Raw genomic sequence first — 19107 nt, forward strand, 5'->3', positions numbered from 1 at the left:
TTGACCAGCCAGTACAGAATCATGCCACCTCTGTGTAATACAGAGCCTAAGGTTACAGGCACAAACATCTTATCTATTGGTGATTTGAGTACTTTCCATTCAACATTAGTAGCAACCACCATTCCTGGGGAAAGAATAGGGGATGAACTAAGCTCCTCTTTGTGGACGAGTCACAGGCTCCGAGAAAGTGCATCTGCACAAGTATTTCTAGATCCAGGAATATAAGAAATGGAAAAATGAAATGGTGAAAAAAATCAAGACCCATCTTGCCTCTTGGCATTTTCCAGGTAAATTTATTTTTTTATGGTATGTGAAGACTATGAATGGATGTCTTCCACCATCCCGAAAGTGCCTCCATTTCTTGAGAGCCCATTTAATGGCCATCAACTCCTGGTCACCTACATCGTGACTTAATTCTGTGGAACAGAACCTCCTTGAGAAAAGGGCACAAGGTTGAAGGTGGTTAAAAGAAGACGACCCCCTGGGACAATACCGCCCCAACTCCTACTTCTGATGTATCTACTTCCACAACAAACGGTGTATCCAAATTGGGCTGAACCAGGCCTGAGACTGAAGAAAATGCCTTTTTGAGACAGGAAAATGTTCTGTTAGCCTCAACCCCCCTCCCCCCCCCCCCCCCCCCACTTTGACACATCTGTTTCTTTGCAGGTGAGATCAGGAAAGGGTTTGACAATCTTACAAAAACACTTAATGAACCTTCTATAGTAGTTGGCAAAACCGAAGAACCTTTGAAGAACCTTAAGGCTCCTGGGTTGGACCTAGTCCCATATTGCTAGCACCTTGGCGTGAACCATGCAAAAACTGGCAGGCAACAAGATAACCCCCCGAAATCCAACCTTCTCCACCTCAAAATAACATTTGGGTAAATTAACATACAAGAAATTTTCCTTCAGCCTACTGAGGACAATACGAACATGATCTCTGTGGGAATACACATCTTTAGATAAAATTAAAATATCATCAATATACACAATAACGAATAACCCCAAAATATCCCTGAAAACGTTATTAACTAAAGCCTGAAATACAACAGGCATTACAAAGACCAAATGGCATGACTAGATACTCATAATGCCTTTCGTCCGTATTGAAGGCTTTCTTCCACTCGTCCCCAGCCTTGATGCGGACAAGGCTGAAAGCACCCTTTAAGATCTAATGTAGATCTTGGCTCCAGTAAGTTGATTAAACAAGTCAGGGCTGAGAGGAAGGGGTTACTGGTCTCTTACAATGATCTATTCAAGTCTCAATAGTCAATTCCGTAAACCCCCATCATTTTTAGCTACTAAAAAAGAAAACTGCTCCCACAGGAGATTTTGAGGGACAGATGTAGATTTTTCCCCAAACATAATTCCTCATAGTAACCCTCTCAGATTCTGAAAAATTAAAGATTTTCCCCTTGGGCGGGGGGCACGCAATCAATTGTAAATCACAATCATAAGGCCAATGTGGTGGTAATACCAAGCTTCCCCTTTCAGAGAATACCTCAGGAAACTCTTTACTGTACCGAGGGACCTGAGTAGTGGAACGCCCGGCTCGATTGATTTCCCGGAAGCAGTTTCCCCGACGCTCCTCACTTCAACTTACGAAGTCCCCACAAACCCAATCAATATGGGGATTAAGTTATCTATGACAGGGAAGACTCAAAACCACCAGCGGCTGGGAGGGCGCGAAGAACCAGGAAAGTAATTTCTTCCTTGTGGAAACTCCCTACCTGAATGAATACTAGACTATCAGTAATAGTCTCATCGCACTGGGTGAGGAAGGAATTATCCATAGAGGTAAGCTTAATGGCTGGTTTCAGAGGTCTAAGGAGTATTCACAGGGCCCTGGCTGTCGAAATGTGCAAAAAAATCACCCCTGCCACACAATCAACAAAGGCACGAACCTGCACCACACTTCCCTGAAAAGCCAAAACAATAGGAAAAAACTTTTTTAAACAGTGGTACCTGGGCACCTAGATGGGGAGCCCCCACTCCAACTAGACGCGGTTGTTTCCCGGATGCTCCAGGCGAGGGAGACCCCACGCCAGGGGTTTACCCAATCTGCAGAGAAGGCACAGTCTCTGTTCCCAACAGTGCTGTCTTTGGTCATCCAAATGGGCAACTCTCCCTAACTGCATAGGTCCCTCCCCTGAAGAAATGGGCAACTTCGGAGCAGGCAACACTTTTCTAGGGGTGGACTTATCCGGTAGTAAGAGTAATGGTGCCCTCCAGACTTTGAGGCGGCCAGTGGTGAACCAGCATGTTCTTAAGGGGGTTCGCCAACCATCCAAGAACATACTTCGCAAAACAGCATCGTTCCACCCCACTTCAACAGACCTCCGCCTAAACTGAGAACCATAATTCTCTGCAGGAAGGTTGCCCTGATGAAGTGCTCTGAGGTTAGACTCTGCAATGGTGGCACTATCTGGTGCATCATAAATAAGCCCCAGAGCCCTAAAAAAAATTCCCCAACAGAGTTACAGGCAGGGGAATCATCAGTTAAGGTAAAGGCCCATGTCTTGGGATCCCCTCCCAGGTAAGTCTAGACCCAATCTAGTCTTCTCATCCCCTAACAAACAAACTTGGAAGATCAGGGAGATAAAAACAGGGCCGTAGGAGCCAGAGGGTACCATACTACAGAGCCGGAGACAACCCAAAGAAAAGCTTGCCAAAGAACTATCAATCATAACACTGAAGTGCAACTGAATAATCCGCATTGAACAAGAGTATATGGCAGGTTTAAATATCCCTCTCATGGATCACCTGGCACCGCTGAGGTAACGTCCAATCTCCACCCTGTGCTCAGAGTGACAGAGGAAGGAGCGGAGAGAAAGGAACCTCCCATCGCATACCTGAACCAGAAGACATAGCGTGCCATGTCTCCTGGCAGCAGCTGACATTGGGATCTGCCCCACCTCTCACCTTTATCCAAAGTGCCAGAACCTTCCCAGTAAGACAGCCATTGCCTTCCCGGCTGCTTGACACTAAAGTTTTTGTCTTAAGCATGTGAAATGCATGCTTGATAGGGTTGAGATCTGATGATTGACTCGGCCATTGCAGAATATTCCACTTCTTTTGTTTTAAAAGAACTCTTAGGTTGCTTTCTCAGTATGTTTTGGGTCATTGCCCATCTGTACTGTGCCGTCCAATCAGCCTTGCTGCATGTGGTTAAATCTGAGCAGAAAGTATCGCCCTGTACACTCAAGAATTCATCTGGCTGCTTCTGTCTTCAGTCACATCATCAATAAACACTAGTGACCCAGCGCCATTGGACGGCCAGGCCTTTTTGAGTTGTCAAGCTCTCCAGTGTGCTTTTTTTTTTCTTGCAGAATGTACCAAACTGTTGATTTGGCCGCTCCTAACATTTCTGCTAACTCTGATGTATGTATCTTTTTTTTTTTTTTGCCTAATGATGGTCTGTTGTTTTTCATTGAGTGCGCCTTTGACTTTATGTTGTGGGCTCACAGTAACAGCTTCCAAATGCAAATGCCACATCTAGAATCAACTCCAGACCTTTTATCTGCCTAATTTATGATGGATTAACGAGGGAATAGCTCATTCAGCCTATTAAAGAGTTTTTGAGATAATTGTAGAAATTACTTTTGTCTCTTTAAAAAGAGGCAGCTACATATTTTAAAGAGCTGTAAGCAATGTCATGTTGTTGCTGTCTGCCAGCTATGGCCTCTGATAAGCCACAGCTGGCAGACAGCACCGAACGCAGATGTGAGGCATACAGGACTGACTATTTTAAATACTCTAGAACTTGCATACCCATATTAAAAGCTTAGGTACCTCCAAGGGGTTACAGATTCCTTTTAGGATGGGGTTGTTCAGTGGTATACAACCATTTTAAAGGGTGGAACAACCACCTGAAATCCATGAGTGAACTAACTTTCCATTTGTTTCCAATGGGTTTAGAGGATTGTAATAAAGAATGAAGCATCTACCTCGACCCGATGCTGGACTGTTTTTATATTATTTTAGTACTATGTGCTCGGGAACCAAGTATCTAATGTGTCTAGAAATTTGGGCTGTTATGAGGTGGGGGTCTAAATATTTTTTTTGACAAAGCACTTCAAAAGTTTAATTAGGATGAGGTTTAATCTTTATCTGCTTATGTACAGAGATGAGTGAATTGTGGAAAATGCACTTTGTTGGCAAGTTGCAATTTTTGCTGAATCCATATTTTTGCATATCTGGAAGTCCGTTAATAGAAAATTTGCTTCATCATAATTGACTCGCTGATCTCTCCTTCTTAAACATTACCCACTTTTAATGTATGCATAAATGTAGGTCAGTCATATATTTTGCTTCAAGTATAAGTACCGTACTAAGAAAGTGAGGAACGAGTGGTAGGGAGAGTAATATAATAGTGGTGAAATTTGAAATGAAACCTCTTTGGCAAGTTTATAGAAGATATGAAATCATATTCTAGTTAGCTGCTTGTTAATATAGAAATTAACTTTTGCATTTAGCCTTCTCAATCCATTTACTGAAGATACAGTAGCAATTTGTCATATAAAATTCAGGATGAATGGTTCTACTAGCGGTTTTATAAGGTAGAATAGAAATATTGCTGCTGTAATTTCTTTCTCTTTTGCATAAAATTATGCTGGTATATGTAGAATACTCTGTATAGGGGAAAAAAGCAGACCAATATATACTACCCCTCCTCACATGTAAAGCGCCATGGAATAAATGGCGCTATAACAATAAATAATAATAATAATACCGTAAAATGAATGTATGCCAATTATGGCAAATATGCAGTGCAGGGACTGTGTACACTGTGGAATCGGCTCTGAAATGTGCACACTTGTTAGTTATAACAAATTATAATAAAGAAAAAGAAATTGTCGCTGTTGAATATAGCAACGCTCTCGCGCTGGTACACGGAACACAACCGGCGCCATTTTGTTGAAGCAAAAGTTTTTGGTTTTTTTTGACACAATATTAACCCCTTAACGACTCTTACGGCAGTTAAGGGGCCTTGTTCCTCCTGCACCTCACGCTCCTCCTTTGTACACAGCCTCCTCCTGCACCTCACGCTCCTCCTTTGTACACAGCCTCCTCCTGCACCTCACGCTCCTCCTTTATACACTGCCTCCTCCTGCACCTCACGCTCCTCCTTTATACACAGCATTTTTCAACGGCACAGCTTTTCTCCTTTATAGTCGCCTCCTCCGGCAGCACCTCACACTCCTCTTCCGTATACAATTGGAAACACTTGATCCCGAGAGAAATTGCACTAATTGCAATAAAGCATATCGTGTACACAGCCTACTTCTTCTGCAGCACCACACTTTTCTCCTTTAGGGTATGTTCACACGTTCCTGATTTCCATCCTTTATTTCAGGACTAAAAACCGCAGCTCTTTGCAGAAAACGCAGGTCCTTTTTCCGTTTTTTGATGCAGTTTTCTATGCAGAGTCTGTGTGTTTTCTAGGAAGTTTTTTAGGGTTAAAATGGCTGAAAATACCCTAACCCTACCCCTAACCCTAACCCTAACCCTATTCTAACCTTAGTGGAAAAAAAAAAAAATTCTTAATTTTTTTATTGTCCCTACCTATGGGGGTGACAAAGGGCCCCCCCCCTTTGTCACCCCCATAGGTAGGGATAGTCATTTACTATTTTTTTTTATTTTGATCACTGAGATAGGTTATATCTCAGTGATCAAAATGCACTTTGGAACGAATCTGCCGGCCGGCAGATTCGGCGGGCGCACTGCGCATGCGCCCGCCATTTTGCAAGATGGCGGCGCCCAGGGAGAAGACGGACGGACGGACACCGGGAGGTATAAGGGGGGAAGATTAGGGCACGGGGGGGGGGGCATCGGAGCACGGGGGGGGGGGGGCATCGGAGCACGGGGGGGGGGGCATCGGAGCACGGGGGCGGCATCGGAGCATGGGGGGTGGGATCGGGGCAGCCACACTCCGCCCACGCACTTCCGCCCGCTTCCCCGCACTTCCTGCAGCAGCGGTTCGGCACCACAAACCGCAATAAAACCCGCAGATATATTTTTGATCTGCGGGTTTTACTGCGGGTTTGACCTCACAATGGAGGTCTATGGGTGCAGAACCGCTGCGGCTCCGAAAAAAGAAGTGACATGGTACTTCTTTTTTCCCGCAGCTATCCAGCGCGGCTTTTTTTTCTGAATTTCAGGATCGTGTGCACAGTGGTTCCTGTTTTCCATAGGGTACATTGTACTGTACCCTGCATGGAAAACAGCTGCGGAACCGCAGCGGCAAAAACGCTGCGGTTCCGCAGAAAAAAACGCACTGTGTGAACATGGCCTTAGACCTCGTTCACACGTTATTTGGTCAGTATTTTTACCTCAGTATTTGTAAGCTAAAACTTGAAGTAATACAGAGGAAAAGTTTATTAGAAACACGTCACCACTTCTGTATTTTTCTCCCACTCGTGGTTTTGGGTTATAAATACTGAGGTAAAATACCAAATACTGAACGTGTGAATGTGGCCTTATACACAGCATCCACCTGCAGCGCCTCACTCTTCTCTATACACAGCCTCATACTGCAGCAGCATCTCACTTCTCTCATTTTCTCATTTCCCGCTCAGATCTCTATCCATGAGGCTCCTCCCTTTCCCTTGATGTCATGCCTCACAGGAGCACCTCCATTCTAACACGAATGAGCTAAATGTGGCCTGCTATGCTGAGTGGGCATGACTTGATACACACACACACATACACACCTATATATTTGCTTCCGAAATGCAAAATTAAGCAACGTTTTAATGGTTTTCATTTAAAATATAAAAATTACTATTTTCACGTCTGTAGAATCTGTGCAACTCTTGTACATAGCTGGCAGTCCTGCTACTTCCAACAGATCAGACAGTACACTGCTTCTGTGTGTGTTGGCTCTTTCTACTCTCCTCCTTTCAGTGATTGAGAGTTGGAGAAGGCTCTACAAGGCAGATCAGTGTGTGGAAAGGAAAGAAAGCATCTGTCTTCAGGGAGAGCAAATCACATAGCTTAACCAATTATATTTATAGATGAAAAAATATATGTAATAGTCTGTTTTGGGAAGGAGTGAATCACCCAGGCTGTATATCACTATATAGAGGGAGTAAAGAACCTACTGCATCCTCTGCCAGACGAACAGATCTCACATTCAGCATGTATTACTGAGAGAGACACTCCAAAATGAGAAAATCTGGAACTGGACGGTTGAAAACTGCATATCAGGGGGGTCTAAAAATGTATGCAGAAACGAGAACCGCAGCCTGAAACTCTGCAACTTTTTTTTTTTTAACTAAAGGTAACAATAACATGTACAAAATAATGTTTTCCATGTCAAATGATGCCCAAAAACCTTTACATAAGCCTTCAACATTTAATGCATATCCCTAAACTTGGTAGGGTCTCTTGTCTCAGGTAGTCCTAAAATGTGTTCTTTATTTGCATTACAGGTAGAATCATAGAATGTTAGAGTTGGAGGGTACCTCCAGGGTCATTGTGTCCAACCCCCTCAGTGTCATCAGGGGAAGAGGCTGCAGTCTTCGCCCCCTCCCTGAAATGAAGTATTATCATCTGTGACTTATTTCAGGGGCTGGGCTAATCCCTGCACGCTGTGTGATGTGCACAATGACAGCGCACTCTCTATTTCTGGCTCAAATCAACAGTAACAAGCTGGCAATAGAGCTCATTGTTAGAATACCCAGTGTGCAGAAACCAGTGATGTCACTTGTGGGGGTAACGCTTTCTCTGCACGCCAAGAATTCTGACAACGCACACTGTTGCTGGCTGGTTACTGCTGATCTAAGCCGGCAATAGAGAGGGCTCGGTCATTGTGCACAAGTAATAGCCCAGCCCCTGAAATGAGCCACTGTTGATGCTTTGTTTCAGGAAGGAGGCAGGGGCTGTTACAGGTACCTTCACACATAACGATTTCGTTAACGATATCGTTGCAACGTCACGCTTTTTGTGACGTAGCAACGATCCCGCTAACGATCTCGTTGTGTGACAGCGACCAACAATCAGGCCCCTGCTAGGAGATCGTTGGTCGTTGGGGAATGATCAGGACCTTTTTTTTGGTCGCTGTCATCGCTGGATCGGCGTGTGTGTTCACTTGTAACCAGGGTAAACATCGGGTTACTAAGTCAGCTTCCCTGCACTGACTGTCAGCGCCGGCCGTAAAGCAGAACACAGCGGTAACGTCACCGCTGTGCTCTGCTTTACGGCCGTCGCTGACACAGTCAGTGCGGGAAGCTGACAGCGGGGGACGTGACAGACATCAGAATGTGAGTATGTAGTGTTTTTTTTTTTTTTTTACTTTTACAATGGTAACCAGGGTAAATATCGGGTTACTAAGCGCGGCCCTGGGCTTAGTAACCCGATGTTTACCCTGGTTACCCGGGTGCTGCAGGGGGACTTCGGCATCGTTGAAGACCGTTTCAACGATGCCGAAGTAGTTCCCCTGATCGTTGGTCGCTGGAGAGAGCTGTCTTGCCAACTATCACGGCCAGGTCGTATCGCTGGTCGTGATCGTTGGTAAGTTGTTTAGTGTAACGGTAAGTCTTTGAAAGACACTGCGGGTCTGGTTGCTGTGTGTTTCAGATGCACTGTTTTCTTACATGACTCTGAAATACACATTGTGTTTGCAGAACTCCTATTCTTAATACTATTCTTGTTTTTTCCTTGCAGTACTGTACCATGGTCCTTGAGCAGCAGACCAGCAGCCCTTTGATAGAACCTCTGCAAATCTATCCACGTGGTAGGTGGTCTCTTTTGCCCCTGCATGTACCTGCCCTTCCCTAGACCCACTGTTTGCATCATATGCATGCACATCCATCAGCATTTTCATTATTCTTTTGGTGACATATTTAATATTCATTTGACAATCAGAGGTAAATATTGTTGGGTAGGTTCACACTTAAATTTAAAGGGCATTAAATTCCCCCCCAAATCACAGAATAAAAGGGCCATACTTACCAATACCTGGTCACAGTGTTTGTACATCAGTATTTTGCACTTGTGCTACCTCAACTTTTTCTCATGGGTGTCTGATGGATCCTGCTGTATATTATGGAACATTTAAAAAAAAAATTAATTGTATGTTTTTGCTCCATTTTTTTTTTCTCCTAATCGCTGTATGGCTTTACACCACATAGTAACATAGTAACATAGTTAGTAAGGCCGAAAAAAGACATTTGTCCATCCAGTTCAGCCTATATTCCATCATAATAAATCCCCACATCTACGTCCTTCTACAGAACCTAATAATTGTATGATACAATAGTGTTCTGCTCCAGGAAGACATCCAGGCCTCTCTTGAACCCCTCGACTGAGTTCGCCATCACCACCTCCTCAGGCAAGCAATTCCAGATTCTCACTGCCCTAACAGTAAAGAATCCTCTTCTATGTTGGTGGAAAAACCTTCTCTCCTCCAGACGCAAAGAATGCCCCCTTGTGCCCGTCACCTTCCTTGGTATAAACAGATCCTCAGCGAGATATTTGTATTGTCCCCTTATATACTTATACATGGTTATTAGATCGCCCCTCAGTCGTCTTTTTTCTAGACTAAATAATCCTAATTTCGCTAATCTATCTGGGTATTGTAGTTCTCCCATCCCCTTTATTAATTTTGTTGCCCTCCTTTGTACTCTCTCTAGTTCCATTATATCCTTCCTGAGCACCGGTGCCCAAAACTGGACACAGTACTCCATGTGCGGTCTAACTAGGGATTTGTACAGAGGCAGTATAATGCTCTCATCATGTGTATCCAGACCTCTTTTAATGCACCCCATGATCCTGTTTGCCTTGGCAGCTGCTGCCTGGCACTGGCTGCTCCAGGTAAGTTTATCATTAACTAGGATCCCCAAGTCCTTCTCCCTGTCAGATTTACCCAGTGGTTTCCCGTTCAGTGTGTAATGGTGATATTGATTCCCTCTTCCCATGTGTATAACCTTACATTAATCATTGTTAAACCTCATCTGCCACCTTTCAGCCCAAGTTTCCAACTTATCCAGATCCATCTGTAGCAGAATACTATCTTCTCTTGTATTAACTGCTTTACATAGTTTTGTATCATCTGCAAATATCGATATTTTACTGTGTAAACCTTCTACCAGATCATTAATGAATATGTTGAAGAGAACAGGTCCCAATACTGACCCCTGCGGTACCCCACTGGTCACAGCGACCCAGTTAGAGACTATACCATTTATAACCACCCTCTGCTTTCTATCACTAAGCCAGTTACTAACCCATTTACACACATTTTCCCCCAGACCAAGCATTCTCATTTTGTGTACCAACCTCTTGTGCGGCACGGTATCAAACGCTTTGGAAAAATCGAGATATACCACGTCCAATGACTCACCGTGGTCCAGTCTATAGCTTACCTCTTCATAAAAACTGATTAGATTGGTTTGACAGGAGCGATTTCTCATAAACCCATGCTGATATGGAGTTAAACAGTTATTCTCATTGAGATAATCCAGAATAACATCCCTCAGAAACCCTTCAAATATTTTACCAACAATAGAGGTTAGACTTACTGGCCTATAATTTCCAGGTTCACTTTTAGAGTCCTTTTTGAATATTGGCACCACATTTGCTATGCGCCAGTCCTGCGGAACAGACCCTGTCGCTATAGAGTCACTAAAAATAAGAAATAATGGTTTATCTATTACATTACTTAGTTCTCTTAGTACTCGTGGGTGTATGCCATCCGGACCCGGAGATTTATCTATTTTAATCTTATTTAGCCGGTTTCGCACCTCTTCTTGGGTTAGATTGGTGACCCTTAATATAGGGTTTTCATTGTTTCTTGGGATTTCACCTAGCATTTCATTTTCCACCGTGAATACCGTGGAGAAGAAGGTGTTTAATATGTTAGCTTTTTCCTCGTCATCTACAACCATTCTTTCCTCACTATTTTTTAAGGGGCCTACATTTTCAGTTTTTATTCTTTTACTATTGATATAGTTGAAGAACAGTTTGGGATTAGTTTTACTCTCCTTAGCAATGTGCTTCTCTGTTTCCTTTTTGGCAGCTTTAATTAGTTTTTTAGATAAAGTATTTTTCTCCCTATAGTTTTTTAGAGCTTCAATGGTGCCATCCTGCTTTAGTAGTGCAAATGCTTTCTTTTTACTGTTAATTGCCTGTCTTACTTCTTTGTTTAGCCACATTGGGTTTTTCCTATTTCTAGTCCTTTTATTCCCACAAGGTACAAACCGCTTACACTGCCTATTTAGGATGTTCTTAAACATTTCCCATTTATTATCTGTATTCTCATTTCTGAGGATATTGTCCCAGTCTACCAGATTAAGGGCATCTCTAAGCTGTTCAAACTTTGCCTTCCTAAAGTTCAATGTTTTTGTGACTCCCTGACAAGTCCCCCTAGTGAAAGACAGGTGAAACTGCACAATATTGTGGTCGCTATTTCCTAGATGCCCGACCACCTGCAGATTTGTTATTCTGTCAGGTCTATTAGATAGTATTAGGTCTAAAAGTGCTGCTCCTCTGGTTGGATTCTGCACCAATTGTGAAAGATAATTTTTCTTGGTTATTAGCAGAAACCTGTTGCCTTTATGGGTTTCACAGGTTTCTGTTTCCCAGTTAATATCCGGGTAGTTAAAGTCCCCCATAACCAGGACCTCATTATGGGTTGCAGCTTCATCTATCTGCTTTAGAAGTAGACTTTCCATGCTTTCTGTTATATTTGGGGGTTTGTAACAGACCCCCAAATATGTGTACACATGCATGGGTACACACTGAAAACAGGGTTGAATGTTGTTAGTGCCTGCAGTTTGGCCTCGCTATTAGGCTGCCGTCACACTAGCAGTATTTGGTCAGTATTTTACATCAGTATTTGTAAGCCAAAACCAGGAATGGAACAATTAGAGGAAAAGTATAATAGAAACATATGCACCACTTCTGTATTTATCACCCACTCCTGGTTTTGGCTTACAAAAACTGATGTAAAATACTGACCACATACTGCTAGTGTGACCGCAGCCTCAACCTGACTTACTTTTCAATCTAGTATAACTATTTTACTTCTCTGTTGATGTAATTTTGTGTCCTTTTTAATAATACATATTGGGGAAATCTATCAAAATCGGTGCAAATAAAAATTGAAGAATTTGACGAACAAACAATTCTACAGAGAAGAAAGAAGCAACCCTAATTGGTTGGTATATTCAACTCCTCCACTTTTCCTTGGCACTGCTTTTGATACAGATGTAGCCCTTGACACCTAAAGCTGTACATACCATGATGGAGCAATCCTTACCCTGACGTTTAAAGGGGTTGTCCTGTAGGACAGCCCCTTCTTGATATAAATGTTTGGCCCCTATAAAATAGCCTATACTCCCCTCCCGTGCTGGTGCCGTTCCCGTGGCATGGTGCTGTGGTTGGTTGTGACACGTGACGCCGGTGCCCAATCAGCGTTGGCGTCACTGTCCCCGCCATTGTACAGATTGAGAATGAAGAGGACGTCCGGGCCGCAGCTGATCCCTGGCATCCTCTTACTCAATTTGTACCAAGGTGAAGACCGTGACGTAAGTGCTCATTGGGCACCGAGAACACGTGTCACAACAACAGCACAAAAGCCCCGCGGAGAGCGAGTGCCGACACTGTGGGAACGGTGCCAGCACGGGAGGGGAGTATAAGCTTGTGTTATTTTATCAGGTCCAAGCGTGGGATATAAGAAGTAGTTGTCCAAGTAGTGGACACAGCACAAGCCTTTCAAAAGGTCAAGATAAAGCCTCATTCTGATGTGATGTTCGACTCAGGCGACGTGCCATACTCAGTCACTTGATTTTTTTTTTTTTTACTCTGTTAGGGTTTAGAAATGTAAACATGGCTCCATTTATGTTCACTCTGCAAATATTTTCAGTTCCATTCACATCATAGATTCTCAAATAGTTTTTTCTATTTTGATTGAAGCAGACAAGCAGTCGTATTTCATATAAAGATTTAGGCTGATTTCAGACATCCTTGTCTTCGAGGCTGTGGCTTCGGAGTCTGCGATGAACCCATATCTTGCCACCCCTCCTGACATTACTATAATCAGACGGATCACGTAATGCGGTCTCCCTACTTTCTCCAACATGACATTCTTCACCCCCTGGAGATACGTAAGGTCAACTTGGTAGATCTACACAGACTCCCCCTGTCCATATGGGCCCAGAGAGGCCAGGGGAGTGAGAGGATGTGGCCCACACAGTCACTTTAGTGGCACCACACTCGCTCATGACCCTGACAGGCTGAGGCCCCTTTCACTAGCATCAGTGAAACCGAGCTCTGCCAGCCTGGTAGGACTTCCCTCAGTTTCTTGTTAAATATAAGCCCAGTCCATTAACAGGATTATATTGGGCCAGAAAACAGCATTGGTAGCATGGAAAGTTAAACCGAGAAACGGACGTGTGGATTGAGATAAAAGCAGCCCAAGGTTAAATTATATATTTAATCGCCTGAAGGGCACAGTACACACTATGCTATATACACGATGGTTATACATATAGAATGGTCAGATTTGCAAATACAATAGCGATAGGACAAAACCTATAAGAAGAAGAATCGTGTCAATTACCAGGTTGATGTTCAACAATGCGTGTGCTGGGCCACAAGGGGCATGGGCTGCCAGCTTTCTCCTAAGTCCTTCACAGCATGTTACACGACGGGACCCCCCTTTTTAAAGTAGAGTGCATGCATAACAGAGAGAGACCACATGGCCTTACACTAGCCTTTATTTCCTTTGGGTCACTCCCCTCCTGCTCTTAGGGCTGAACCTAAATCTCTACCCCTTGCCTCTAGCAGCTAAAAATTCCAAAGCCTAAGATGAGTCATAACTCTTATAATGGACGATTATAGGGCGGCGGTTTTGGCGCCATTGAATCTGGCCAGGCCCCTGCTACGCATTGAGACTAAACACATCTTTGCTATCTAGTTCCTACTGGCCATTCTATGTATCGCCCCTCCCTGGGGTGCTATAAAGTATTGAGACCCTGAAAGGCGTTCACCATGTTCTGGAGACCTTGGAATATACACAATGTACTGCTAAGATGTATAATATCTCCATAACTTCTTATGGTATTATGTTTCTAGAATGTTATTTGGCAGCTTCAGCGTGACTCTACATTGCAAGCAAGCCTTTGTCCCGCCCTGACTCAAGGTGTGAGATCTGTCATTCATAGCCTTTGAAGGCTTTCCCCCCACCCACCACTGAGATAGGTTACAAATGATAGGATGAAATTATATATCCTATATTCTTCAGTGCCCATTTTGGTGGAATCAGAGTTTGTATAAAATGGACTGACTCCGACTCCTAAAATTAAATAATAAATTGGGTACAGTAGTACAATGCAGTTTGTGCTGTAAATTTTTTCATAAGAATTTAGGAAAGTTATGAAATGTCCTATAAATGTTCTGTTCCTGATTTAAGGAGCTCGGCTTTTAGTTGAGATGAATCTGTGCTGCACTTTATGTACATGCTCAGTAGTGACCAGTGCTGTGGAGTCAGAGTTGGAGTCAGGGAAATTGAGCAGTCCGACTCAGAGGCTTTGCTTGTCTTACAGTCCATATACAGACCTTCTGACCTGAACTAACAGCCTCATAGGCATATATGCAGCTTTAGTTCAGGTCAGGAGACCTGAGGGTTGGTTGAGGCATTGCAGACTATGTATGGACTGTAAGACACGGATGTCTGAATTCATTCCTAACCTCATTACACTTTGGAGGTTAGTGCAAAAATATCTGATTAGCCCAAAGCATTTTTAATTCATCCATACCCCATCTGTAGGACCCCAGGCTTTTATTGACTCCACTGCAGTTTCTGGGTTTCTTCATTTAGCTGCTGAAACTAAAGTTAGTTTGGATTCCTAAGAATCCAAGAAACACTTTATCCTTCTCTTTTTAGATCTATAGATAAAATGAACAAATAAAAACACAAGTATCGGAATTTACCCATGTAATATTGTGTACTTAGAATTTGTTGTAACAGTTTAAGTAAATGACACTATGCATTACCATGTGACAGACCGACACATTTAGCACATCCTACCCCCTCTGCTTCGTGTCTATGGCAGAGGAGACGTTCTTTATTCACCTTTTGTGCTAGAAATTCAAATTCAAGATGAGGTTTAACCTCTTGACGCCCTCTTTATTATTGGAAGTTACTGGCTGATCACACATGATGGATAGTAACTAACCGATTCTCTGTATATATGAAGCCTTAAGGGCCATTCAGTCGTCCAAAGCCATCACAAAGTGTGACAGATCATCAATGAAACGGAAGCACTCAGCCTTGAAACAACATCTAGATCATTTTTTCCAGATCATTTCTTGTAGGAGACTTGGAGTAGGAAACTATGCTTTCTCCAGGGGACTTTATATTCTCGGCTTTTAGGACTGAGGCAGGTAATATTATGAGGTTGCTTTTGCAAATATTGTTTATCTGGATAGCAAAAAAGGTCTGGAAATGTTGGTTAATTGCCAGTATGGATGCCAATTCAATGCCTAATATACGAATGTTTCTGGCCAGTCTAGGAATGTTGGGTTTTAACCTTCATGGAAACTGTGAGGGTATGTGCACATGGCGTCTTTCAGATGGTAGCAACAGGAAGACGCTTCATGAAAATTCCAACAGTATTTTTCCTGAAGCGTCATCTTTGGCATCTTCTCAGTCACCTTTAGCAGTGACCTTGCCACCAGGCTGCTTCTTTTTTTTTGGCTTGTATATATGAACTAGTGAGCCGCTTCCTAGCGGAAGTCACCTGTAGGGTGGTTAGGTCACTATTTTTAACCAATTTACATTTGAAGATGGTCAATAGACTGAACATAGGAACAGCAAGTTGTTTTTACATTGTAATGCACATTTTCATTCTTTATAACGTTTTTCGAGTGTCTATTCAGGCGTGTTATGGAGCATACCCCAGCAGTTCTCAGAAAAGAAAGTTGCAAAACTTCTTTGCAACTTGTCTGCGACTCCCTGTGTATTTTAGAGCTGTGTATTTTAGAGCTGTGTATTTTAGAGCTGGTTGGGATGGTGCAATGCAATGCTTTCATTTTATTGTTGTTTAGCCTTATAGTGAAATACATGGTTGTCGCTCACTTGTGTATTATTTTACAGAGAAATGTTGTTGTTTTTTTACTACCATGTTAAAGGGAAGGAATTATACATTTTCCTACTTTCTGTGGTCATCATTTACAACTTATACCAGACTTCTCCAGCTTTACAATAACTTTGTATCTAAGCTAGTATTCATGAATATAGGAACTGATCATGGCAGGAGTTTATGGTGAATTCTTATAATACAGGCTTATTCCACAAGTGGATTCAGAAGTTTTGTTTAGGAGAGGAAATTTGGCTATATTTATTCCTTACAGTTCCTTAGATAGTCTGCATATTCTGAAGCTGTGCTGCCTATAAGCGTCTCCCATTGATACAAATGTGATTACAATTTCAATGTTTTTTGCGAATCTGTACAACATCCGTAATCCCGATGAATTGGACGGCTGTGTAGTGCAGCTGGTAGGGAGCCCTGTTCTTCAGCAGCCCTGTGTTAATCAACTATACCTGGAATACCGGAACTCTAAATTCTGTTCATGGTCCGTATAGATCACAATATCCAGTCTGACGCCCAGATTATCTGATCTGTGCCTAGCTGGCTCCTATATACTGTATTCCTGCGAGGCAGTTAGCTCAGGTCAGGGGACCCGGCGGTCAGGCTGGATATTCCGATCCGAGCAAGGACGTGTGAAAGCGTTATAAACTGGTTATAATTGTGCTATCCTCTTCCATTGATGTTAACTTTGATGCAGATGTCAATTAAAGATCACCTATTTCAGGACAGGCTATATGTAAAATGAAATAAACCTTACTGGACGCTGAAGGAAAATGATCAGCGTTATGGGGCCGATTCATCAAGACTGATGTTTCATACTTTAGTCTTCCAGAAAAGTTTACTGGAGTAAGATGCGCCAAATTCATTACAAGAATCGGAAGGTTACTCCAGCTATTACCTGGTATCTGTTATAAATTACTCCACTTTCTGGAATAAATTTTAATTGAGCTATGGGCCCTGCCAACATTTTAGAAAGCTTTTAAGACGGGTTGCAAAATATTGTGATTATATGCCCAAAATGTGGTCTTAATACTCTGAGTGTGCTGTCTCTGATGCCCCTTACTGTACCACTCATCTGTGACGGAAGTCCATTTTTTCCTGAGGTTGGACGTGCACCTTCTCGAGCTTTTTGTTTATTCACAAAGTTTATTTGCATTTACCCTAGCACCATCACGCCTGAGATACATTTACACACGCATTCTGCCACCCAAACGTGTGGGGCGGTGCACCTGTTCCCGGCTGCAGGCCCGCCCGCGCTCACACATTACTTCACATCTTGCTGCGTTGCACAAAGGCTTATTGATGTGTGCAGTAATTATAGAGTGCGTGACGATTGTTAATAGCTGGGGCACCGCGCACTCTCCGCTGACACAGCAGGGGTTAAATATGCATTCCACCGAGACAGAGCAGCGGGCAAAAATGTAATTCTTTACTTCAAGACAATCAATCAAAATTGACAGTGACTTTAACAACAATTTGTGGCGTGCAGGGGACATGGAAAGGGAGCAGCCTGCGCTGTGTGAGCCAAGACCTGTGAGCCTGTTCCTATTCATAATAATCATCTTTATTTGTCATGTGGTATTGACAGACAGCAAGTTGTGGAAATCCGGAGCTGCACTCCGCAGAACCCTGCGCCTCTCCCAGGTTCTGAATTAGACCCTCCAAGTCAAAGAATGTTTTCTCCTAATACGTAGGAAAGCATCAGCGAAGTCTACCCTGTCCACCTCCACCAGGATGCTCAAAACTCTGCTCCGCTATTGCTTAGATTTATGTAATTGCTATAAATCTGGGTGATATTTTGTATGACTGCCGGATATGGGGTTGTGAAGAGAGTGGGTAATATCAAGCTTTTCCAGGCTCATGCAATGATTTTCCCAGTCAGCTGGCATCTTTTACACTATACTGTAGAAGTGACAGAAGACTGAAGAAGTACACAGCACTGTCGTTTTGACATTGCTGTGCATTATTTTCAATTTATGGGGCACTTTTTTAGGCGGATTCCGGACGGAATCTACCTGAAAATCATGTTGTGTGCACATACTCTAAGGGTTCTTACTTAGATTTGCTGGAAACAGATGTACTCCATAAATATATATAAAAATATACGGTAAATAATCCCCTTAAAAAATATCTAGTCTGAAAAACCTAATTAATAGATAACCTGTTAGAGAATTCTGAGTTAGTTTTTTTTTCATCCTCTGTGTACAGTAGTGGGAGCATGTCACTCCCCTGCCTCCTGCATCCTGGGAGTGCACACCTGAAGATTGACAGTTCTGATATCCTGCAAGCAGAGAAGTCTTTGCCTCTGCAGCATCAGGGCAGCACTTGGAAGCACTAAAGCAAAAAGCTTGCAAGTGCTGCACTCCTTGCTTATGTGATCTTTGCCAGCGAGGAGTTAATTATGGAATAAAAATCCCTCCATTATTAAGAGTGGAGTGGATTTTTAACACCAGGTAAATTACAAAGTTGCTCAATTTTACAAACCCTTTTCAATTGTACCCTTTTAAGAAGATGAGAAAACCCCTTTAAAAGGCGATATGCCTTTTCCTGGTCTGTCTCTGTTCTGCTTTTCATTGTATGGCCTTTCTGACAAAAATGTATTGTCCGAACTATAAACCAATTTAAGGTCCTTAACTAAAATCTAATTGCATCTAAATGTTGGCCAGATTAGTTGTACTTTTTTTTATGTGTTTTACAGTGTGTGCAAAAAAAAAATGGAAATTTGTAATGGTTTTGTAAAGCCTCAGTATCTTTATAGCAAAGATGTAGTGTCTAGACTTTATGATCTATCCCAAAGGGTCCAGAAATCAATAATATATATTCTTACTTTGTGTTATTACCAGGAGGCCCATAGACTAAAGCTGGTCGGCTTCCACGAAACCTCTAAGCCCAGATGGATAGCAATGCAGTAAATTTTGTGCTTTGGAGTGTTATTTTCAGAATTAAAGGGGAGATTAACTATTTCCTATTTTGACTATAGGTCACGGTTTATGTAATTATATTGATGG

The 19107-nt window shown here is 42.7% G+C and overlaps 1 protein-coding gene across 1 annotated transcript in view; it reads left to right on the plus strand.

Moving 5' to 3' along the window:
- The window catches only part of MAP2K5 (mitogen-activated protein kinase kinase 5), a 192327-nt gene that overhangs the window by 16562 nt on the left and 156658 nt on the right, over positions 1-19107 (plus strand). Inside the window, exon 4 of the mRNA XM_069766412.1 lies at positions 8670-8739. Coding sequence (XP_069622513.1) covers positions 8670-8739 — 70 coding nt within the window. The remainder of the gene's footprint in view (positions 1-8669; positions 8740-19107) is intronic.

The sequence above is a fragment of the Ranitomeya imitator genome, chromosome 4 (assembly GCF_032444005.1).
Source record: "Ranitomeya imitator isolate aRanImi1 chromosome 4, aRanImi1.pri, whole genome shotgun sequence".
Taxonomy (NCBI): Eukaryota; Metazoa; Chordata; class Amphibia; order Anura; family Dendrobatidae; genus Ranitomeya; species Ranitomeya imitator.